This window comes from Arachis duranensis, chromosome 9 (genome assembly GCF_000817695.3).
Source record: "Arachis duranensis cultivar V14167 chromosome 9, aradu.V14167.gnm2.J7QH, whole genome shotgun sequence".
Taxonomy (NCBI): Eukaryota; Viridiplantae; Streptophyta; class Magnoliopsida; order Fabales; family Fabaceae; genus Arachis; species Arachis duranensis.
Window position 1 is genome coordinate 20,727,116 of NC_029780.3, and position 9,949 is coordinate 20,737,064.

At 35.5% G+C, this 9,949-nt stretch overlaps 1 protein-coding gene across 1 annotated transcript; it reads left to right on the forward strand.

Annotated features, from left to right (window-relative positions):
* Window positions 1–4,128: 4,128 nt before the first annotated feature.
* Window positions 4,129–6,829, forward strand: LOC110275641 (uncharacterized). The gene is made up of 9 exons (XM_021131837.1): window positions 4,129–4,387; window positions 4,631–4,696; window positions 4,905–4,989; window positions 5,098–5,233; window positions 5,712–5,860; window positions 5,963–6,076; window positions 6,182–6,362; window positions 6,468–6,548; window positions 6,644–6,829. Exons 1-9 carry the CDS (start codon window positions 4,129–4,131, stop codon window positions 6,827–6,829), a joined length of 1,257 nt encoding a protein of 418 aa, XP_020987496.1.
* Window positions 6,830–9,949: the final 3,120 nt, after the last annotated feature.

The window sequence follows — 9,949 nt, forward strand, 5'->3', positions numbered from 1 at the left end:
TCGAAAGTGATCCCAAAAAAGAACCTGACGAGGTCTTATGGATTGCTATATAATAACTTAAAAAGACTGGCCGATAAAAAAAATTGGACCAAGTCAACCCAAGTTATCAGCAAATCCCTGGAAAGAGGTTTGGCCAACCCTATTAAAGAGGAATTGCTATAACTTAGAAGAGATCGACCTAATGAAGTCGGTCTCCTACAAAGACAAGTTATAGAAGTAATCCCTGAAAGAGACCTAACAATGGTCCAAAAAAGAGGATTACAAAAACAACTTAGAAGAGATCGACCTAACGAAGTCGGTCTCCTACAAAGACAAGTTGTAAAAGTAATCCCTGAAAGAGACCTAAAAAAGGTCCAAAAAAGAGGATTACAAAAATAACTTAGAAGAGATCGACCTAAGGAAGTCGGTCTCCTACAAAGACAAGTTATAGAAGTAATCCCTGAAAGAGACCTAACAAAGGTCTAAGAAAGAGGATTACAAAAACAACTTAGAAGAGATCGACCTAACGAAGTCGGTCTCCTACAAAGACAAGTTGTAAAAGTAATCCCTGAAAGAGACCTAACAAAGGTCCAAAAAAGAGGATTACAAAAACAACTTAGAAGAGATCGACCTAAGGAAGTCGGTCTCCTATAAAGACAAGTTGTAGAAGTAATCCCTGAAAGAGACCTAACAATGGTCCAAAAAAGAGGATTACAAAAACAACTTAGAAGAGATCGACCTAACGAAGTCGGTCTCCTACAAAGACAAGTTGTAAAAGTAATCCCTGAAAGAGACCTAACAAAGGTCCAAAAAAGAGGATTACAAAAACAACTTAGAAGAGATCGACCTAAGGAAGTCGGTCTCCTACAAAGACAAGTTGTAGAAGTAATCCCTGAAAGAGACCTAACAAAGGTCCAAGAAAGAGGATTACAAAAACAACTTAGAAGAGATCGACCTAATGAAGTTCTCCTACAAAGACAAGTTGTAAAAGTAATCCCTGAAAGAGACCTAACAAAGGTCCAAAAAAGAGGATTACAAAAACAACTTAGAAGAGATCGACCTAAGGAAGTCGGTCTCTTACAAAGACAAGTTGTAGAAGTAATCCCTGAAAGAGACCTAACAAAGTTCCAAGAAAGAGGATTACAAAAACAACTTAGAAGAGATCGACCTAATGAAGTCAGTCTCCTACAAAGACAAGTTGTAGAAGTAATCCCTGAAAGAGACCTAACAATGGTCCAAAAAAGAGGATTAGAAAAACAACTTAGAAGAGATCGACCTAATGAAGTCGGTCTCCTACAAAGACAAGTTGTAGAAGTAATCCCTGAAAGAGACCTAACAATGGTCCAAAAAAGAGGATTACAAAAACAACTTAGAATAGATCGACCTAACGAAGTCGGTCTCATACGAAGATAAGTTATAAAAGTAATCCCTGAAAGAGGCCTAACAATGGTCCAAAAAAAGAGGATTACAAAAATAACTTAGAAGGGGACCAACATAAAGAAATCGGTTTTGAGGCGCTAAAAATACGAACAAAAGTGAGGAAACCGAGAAACAAGTCGGGCCCCCCACAGTCACGGCCTCAAAAGGATCCAAGCTACAAACAATAAGTACGAAAGCAATCTGAAGAGGCCAAGCAGCAAGATTTCAACAGATACCATGTTAAAGCACAATAAAAGCATAGTATGATAAAACCTCAAGAGGCCACCAAAATCAACCTCAGAAAGCTACTTTTGTTTTTCAAAATAAAAGTTGCCAGGCAGACAACTAAAAAGCGTCAGCAGTTAAACAAAATAATAAACAAGTTCAAAAGCCCACAAATCAGGCTATTTACACAAATACTCAGAAAGAAGATCAGCTAAGATCGGGAGCCTTCCCGGCAGCATCAGTACGGGGAGAAGGAGGATGAGTCTGAAGGGGCACAGCATCTACAGTCCCATCATCCCGGTTCAGAATCTGGCAATCCGGATCAGACGTAACGGGAGGAACCGAGGAGGCCGACACTTTAAGAGAAGGCACTGGAGGAGGGTCAGCATCATCATCATCCTGGTCATCAGGGACTATTTTACCATCCCTCACAACATTGTCCAGGCTGACGAGAGTCAAGTCGGCATCAGGAGCAACAATCCAGAACTGCTCCATCAAGTTCTCGGAGGCGGCAGTTACGCTGCCCACAAGGTGACCCTGAAGCTCGGCATAGTTAACTTGAGCAGTTTCCAAATCATCCCGGAGATGCATTAATTCCCTATAAGCTGAGACATAGCTATCCTTATGCTTCAACGCCATGTCCTCATCCAACTTCAAAGAAGCAGCCAGAGCAATAGAGCTGGCCTTCTCACCCTCCAGCTCCTTCTCTACCTTCGCCAATTTCACCTCCAACTCATCCTTCAGACCCTTGATCCGATCAAATTCTGATTTGGCCTCCTCCATGAAGGATTTTGTGGCATGAATCGAGATCCCCTGAACTGTTCGGAAAATAGCCGCATCCATATGTGCCATTTTCACACTGTTTTTGGTGATAAAATCCAGATGCTGAAGAAGAGACACGTCGTCCATGGAGAGCCCACCATAGGGGGCAATTTGCTGGTCAACAAACTCAATAGCATCGAAATCCGGGGTATCCAGGTTAAAGGGCTCGGATATTTTTTGCTTTTTTAAGGGAGGAACACCAGAAGCAACGGCAGAAGTCTGTGGAGGATCGACCTGACGAAACCGAGGAGTAGGAATTGCTTTCCTCGGCCCGGGAGAACTCGGCACAGGAAGCTTCACTGGGACCTGAGAAGATCCCTCGCCGACCACTTTTGCCGAGATGTTCAGAGCAGCAGTTGCCTTCTTTGCCTTTTTAAAGGCCTTCATGGAATCGTTGTTCTTTGACATCTCTGCAAATACAGAATTAATCACAGCAAAGAGTTATAGTCACAACAAGAGGAAGAAAAAATTAAGAAACAAGTATAAGAGACAAGTCAGACAAGTACCCAAAACAGTCTGAACCAAAGACGGGTCGTTCAAAAACCTTTTTGTATCAAGATGGGGTGGTTTCCCCCATAGATCCTCAAGAACAACAACAAAGGCACGCTCAACATCATCAAGCATCTCCCAGGTATAGCGAGACACTCTCACATCCCTTTACCACTCTAGAGGGAAAGAAGGTTCATCATTTTCATCAAGAAAAAAGGGGCGGGCCCCCTCGACAGTACGAACCTTAAAGAAGTAATTCTTGAAGTCCTTAAAGGACTCATCATACATAGCAAAAACTTTGTGGCCCTGGGCGGACCTGAATGAAACCTAGGAAGCTTTCTTTTTGAAGAACCGCCAGGCTTGACAGAAATAAACAAATAAAGGAAAAGAGTCTGGGAAGGTGTTACATTTAATTCACGCCAGAGAAGTTGAAAAATTTTGATAAAACCCCAGGAATTGGGGTGAAGCTGGGATGGGCAATATTACACGACCACAACAGGTCGGTATCGAAAGCAGTAAAAGGAAAAGTAACGTTCAACTGACTGAAGAAGTATTCATAGGCATAGAAGAATGGACACTCCCTCTCAATGAAAGTCAGAAAACAAACTCTCTCATCAGAATCAGGAGCAACAAGCTCGTAATCCTCCTCACGGGCATTGTTACCACAAATCCTATAGCGCTTCCTCAGCTCTGTGCAAAACTCAGCATCCACGACAGAAACACACACAAAACAAGGGAGTCCAGCCAATCGGACATCCCTTCGGGAACTCTGGAAGACATCTCTACAATGTTATTGCGAGAAGACATGAGGCCAACTAACCCTACATGTAAGAAAAGAAGATGGGGTTACCGCAAACATCTCGGACAAAGGGAGAAAAACAACTCGGTCAATACTTCTCAGGCGATGGAACAAAAAAAAAGGAAAACCCCAAGACTCAAACCAAAGTCTTGGGGCATCTTTTGGGGGCAGTAACAAAGCAAGGTTTCCAGAAATCAATCTACACGCTTACGTCCCAGCATGTCTCAAAAAGAAATTCAAAAAATAGCAAACACCTTTCTTCAAAGAGAAATACAAAAAATCGTTACATTCTACCAAACACGCCAAGTAGAGACCATTAAAGATGCAACCTTTTTCAAGATCAGACAAAAAGCAAATCTCTAACATGTTATTTGGGAAAATTGCAGGGGTCAAGGATGCATGCCTCAGTTCCTACGGCTATTGTTAAGAAATGGAATCATGTCATAACTGAGTTTCAAATGTACACCATGAGCAACTTTGTTGTTCTGCACGGCAAAAATAAGAAGACGAGCCACTTTAAGTGGATCTTGGTTTTTACCCATAGGACAATTGTGAATCATGTCCAAAACCCAAGTTTTCCTTTGGTCGTATGGCACCTTAAGTCCATTGCAGAGCTCTTGATAGCTGAGAAGGTCGACGACTCTGAACTATTCGGTGAGAAGTTTCTTTTCTCTTAAATCAAATTCATACTTGCTCATTCATTGTAAAAGAACTAACATGTAGTATGTCCATGTTAAAATGAAACACAGATTTAGTAGCTGAAGTTGTTGGAAAGGAAGACCCAAGGAATTTGATTACTAGCAAAGGGATGGAGACCAAGCGTTTGGTGGTAATCCTTTAAGACTTAGAGTATGTTGTGAAAAAAATTTAATATATTTTTACATTTTAACTATTTAGATTTTATGGAGAGTAATATACCATGTGTTGGTGTTCATCAAAATGTCAGGAACAACCGTATTAACTGTATTTTGTTTTGTGACCTGGTGGACCACATTCTCCCTCATATTGAAGATGGGAGAGTAGAGCCATTGTGGTGTTTCAATACTTTAAAGCACATAGGTGGAATGGTAAGAGTTAATAAATTTGAGAAGCTGACAACTTATCCTAACACAAGATGTACTTTACAAGTTATAATATACAAATTATAACTAATCTCGATGTTGTGAAATAGGTACCACGTCGATGCAGAGCCATTTTTATTTATCAAAGCTGCATTTTGACCCTGAAATTAAAGAAGTTGTTGTGTTTAGAAGCAGGTACCCTTATACATAACATGTGTTTTTTATTATTTGTAGTCATGCATGTTAAAGTAACACGACATGGTTTAATAATTTTGCCTAAATTGATATCGTGGATTTTTGTAGGATGTTATGTGGTGCACCATCTAGTTCTCCCAGGATCAGTCAAGTATCTTCGCAAGGCCGGTGGTCAGGTGTTGAGGATCTGAACCAGGGATATGTAGTTGCAAAGACCATCGAAGAAGTTTTGAACTCTTCTGAGGTGACCCTCTCCATGTCTCGTTAAATCTAGCTATTCATTAACACGGTGCATTATCTATTGATATAGATAAATACTGATGTTAATAAATTGCCCATGATATGATAAGATGTGTTAATTAAGAAAACAAGATATATACAGTGTACTATGACTTTTAAAGCTCATAGACAAATTGTGTTGATAAAAAAATACACAGGTAGTCAATTGTTGTTTTAATTAAATAGTAAGAAACTATAAAGGTAACCACTCGGAAGAAAACCATTACAAGGGATAAGTTCAAATACTACTGTAATATTTTTAGTAGAACTAATTTCTACTTTACGTAAGTGTTGCTCATGCTATTATTAACTATGACTAAGTTCAAATATTGCTGCAATATTATCAGGTATAGTTTTATTAGTAAATATTACGGTTATGTGAATGGATTGTATCTAAGTTCATTTTTCAAATGGATGCCAATTGTCAGGAAGCTCCTGTCTAGATTGCTGCAACTGTAGTCTCTATAAATGCAAGCAAGAGCGATTGGTACTACAAGTCATGTAAGAGGTGCCCAAAAAAAATTGACACTCCTATTGGAGAAAGATATGAATGCACTAAGTGTGGACACACACATGGATGTGCCGCCATTAGGTATGTGAAATAATAAACTATGGAGTTTGATAACTGTCGACAAATTTTTCAATGCTTCCTATTATCACTAATAAAACCAATTTATTTTTCACGTAATAATAGGTACAAACTTGAGGTGAAAGTATGTGATGGAATAGGGAGCATGACTTTGTTATTGTGGGACAATGAAACAACACAATTAGTTGGAAAAATGCTGAAAAAGTTATGGATGAGGAGGTAACTTTTCAAATTATTAAATTATGTATAATCACCTTTAATTTTTTATGTATGTAAGGCTAAACTCATCATAAATTATCCTTTACGTAAAGGTTGGTGATGAAGAATACCCCCCACCCTCGATAATATCATGGATAAGAAGGCACTATTCAAGATAAATGTTAAAATGGCAAACATCAAGCAATACGATCAAATTTACATGGTTAGCAAGGTATGCGATGATGAGGAGCTTGTGGAAAAGAACATGCCCAAGAAAATGCAGACCAATCTATCCACAAACATCACAGTATGGTCTCTTTGTACACATTAAATATTGTATTAGAATTTGACATTTACATTATGAATTGGTAAGCATAGTATGTAAACAGATATGTGTATGTTACTCGGGCAGGAAAGTGGCTACAGCAACTCAGTGGATATGTCAGGCAATATTGTCAACCTTAAAATTGATACTGATCCTCATTTTAGCATGGTAAAAATATATGTTAAACTTTTTCATTTTATTGGTCATCCATAAATCACTTTTGTATTGTGAATAATTGACTAATGAGGGTCAATTATGTATAGGATGGCCTTGAAGATAGCGTGTCAAGTGGCAAGTGTAAGACTCCAGCTAAAAGTGCTTCCAGTGAGATAAACGATGCTGCGAAAAACTTGCTCCAACATAAAGAAGAAGGTCAATTTTCCACTAATCGTTTCAGTAAGAGAGTTGGGAAAAAACAGAAGATTCAGTTAATTGACAAGGAAAGTTAACTAGTGAGTATAATGATGTGCAAGATTTATCCAAGACTATGTTGTTAACTTCTTTGATGATAATTACTTGAACTATGTAGTAGTAGTATGTGGGTTATTTTGTGAAAATTTCCTTGAACTATATCGTAGTACTATGTGGCATATGCTAGCCATGTTCTAATTTGAATTTATCAACATTACGTTATCTCTCTATCTATAATTGAAAGACTTATTACATTTTCTATGCATATGCTAGCCATGTTCTAATTTGAATTTATCAACATTACGTTGTCTCTCTATCTATAATTGAAAGACTTATTTAACTTTCTAAGTTAATATGCAGTGATAAAGAATTCTACTACACCAGATAGTAAAAGATAGGTATTTACAATTCCGTGGGCATCAAACTAGGAAAACTCCATGGTAAACCTGTATATGACTAATTCAAAGTTAAATAAATAAAAAGGATTGACAACATCAACTGCAGTAATAGTAACACAAAACATAGCTTAGGTTTTTGAATGTCAAAAGCAAATGTGAAGAAAAGAAAGTTATACAAAATCTTGATAAAACTAGGGTCTTTATTTTAAATGGACAGATGTCAGTATAATTAGTTTTACTAGAAGTGACAAATCTATATGGATGATATCCCAAAAAATCTTAAAGAAAAAATCACGAATCATTGCATAAAAGATGAAGAAAAAATCAAATTAAAGAAAAAACTATTTTGAAAAAGATATTTTATTAGGACAAAAAGAAATACTAATAATATCATAAATAAATAGTGACATTATTAATATTTAAATCCGTCTATGATAAAGTAGTACATTACAATGTCAAGGCTATAATATAAGTATAGTCAAAATTAGTACACATGACCAGTATTCGTGAATAGTGTGTATTGAATTACAGAATGCATGAATGTCTTTTTTGCTTTTCTAAATATTGAAAAATGCATGGTCTTGAAATAGTATTCATTAATATAGATTGGTGAAAAGAATACATGAACATATTAAATTACAATGAGAAATTAGGAAGTTTTGTACTTTTCAGCCAGCGTGTTTCATTATGCAGAGGTCTACAAGTAGTATGTGAATAAGCCCACATATAAGTGACTTATGGCAATAAAAATATTTTTTAAAAGAACAAATAAAGAATATAATCCTCATTGAGAATAACAATCTTGATAACTATGAGGCACATATGATGAAACAACAATCATACTAAAGATATTTTTGTGTGGTTAAATCTCAAGCTTTTGGGTTGGTGTCCCAATGTCGAAAAATGCTATCATGGAGAAGGTTAGGTGAGTATTTCAAAAACTTTCATCAACTCAAAAGCCATCGATCATGAAAACAAACTAAATGTAGGTAAATTACATTCAGACTGTTAATGCTAAGGTATGTAGTAATAGGCTAGAAAATGTATTTAACTAAATATAGGATGTTATAGAACTTCGAAATACACAACTGTCTTAAATCAATGAATTTTATTAACATGGTAAGTGAGATGATATTCCGTGTTGTTCACGCACACATAATTTGTTTGGATGGTCAAACATTTTGACTTAGAGAGGAATAAATCCAAATGATAACACTATTGATCTACTAGGTAAAAAGGTCTATTCATAAAATCATAATGAACGATGAAAGAACCATGTATGAAAAAGGTCAAAGTTTATTTATAAGTCCCAATGTGTCACAAATATAAGGAGTAAGACAATTCTATGTGATGTTTAAAATAGGGTTACTAATATAATGCAAAAGAAAAAGCTGAAAAGAAAAACAAAATATATCAGACCATATTATTTTCAAGTTTTTTAAAAAGAGAGAGTAAATTATGATGTAAATGTATCACTCAATGAAAAATAGTATTTCATGAATAAATAAATAATATAAGCTTAATTGAGAATAGTAATGAGGGATAATGCAGATCCGTGGGAGGTTTAGAATAGGGTTACTTATATTATTTAAAAGTTAGATATGAAAAGAAAACGAGAGTCGGATTATTTTAGTATATTAAAAAAAGAGAATACAATTGAATAAAAATATCACATCTATATTTTTGTTTACAATTTGTAAGTAAATAATTTTACTATATCAGATTGTATGAGAGAGGTATTTACAATTAGGTGGACATCAATAAGTAGAAAAATTTCATGGTAAAGCTTCTAGTTGAAGTTTAATAAATCAAAGATATTGATAAGACCAATTGTAATAATAGTAAGACAAAATATGACTTAGTTTTTTTAGCGTTAAAAGAAAATGTGAAGAAAAAAAAGTTATACAAAATCTTGATAGAAGTAGGGTCTTCTTCTTAGATGCACAGATGTTAGTATAATTATGTTTACTAGGTATGACAGATCTATATGGATGATATCCCAAAAAATCTTGAAGAAAAATTTACGAATCATTACGTTAAAAATGAAGAAAAAATCAAATTCAAGAAAGAAGTATTTGGAAAATAGATTTTATTAGGACCAAAATAAAGACTCATAATATCATGAATAAATAGTGAGATTATTAATATTCAAGCACGTCTATGATAAAGCAGTACATTGCAAGGTCAAAGCTACAATATATGTGTAGTCAAAATTGGTTTGAATGACCAGTATCCATGAATGGTATGTGGTAAACTACCGGATGCATGAAAGTCTTTTTTTGCTTTTTCTAAATATTGACAAATGCATAGTCGAATGATATTAATATATTTTTGTGAAAATAATATATGGACATATCAAGTTGCAATGAGAAATTAGGAAGTTTGGAATGAAAAATTAGGAAGTTTACAATGCAGTCAATGTGTTTCATTATGCAGAAGTCCAGGAGTAGCATGTTTTTAAGCCCACATATAAGTAACTTATGACAATGAAAATAGCTTTTTAAAGAATGAATATAGAAGATAATCCTCATTCAGAATAGTAATCTTGATAGCTATGAGGTTGAGATACATACGATAAAACGCCTATGACATTGGTCCGAGAGAAGCAATTTTTTAGGCTCACATATAAGTAACTTAAAGCAATGAAGATATTTTTTTTAAAGAGTGAATATAGAAGATAATCCTCATTGAGAATAGCAATGCTGCTAGCTATGAGATTGATATACATAGGATGAAATGCCTATGATACTAAAGATATTT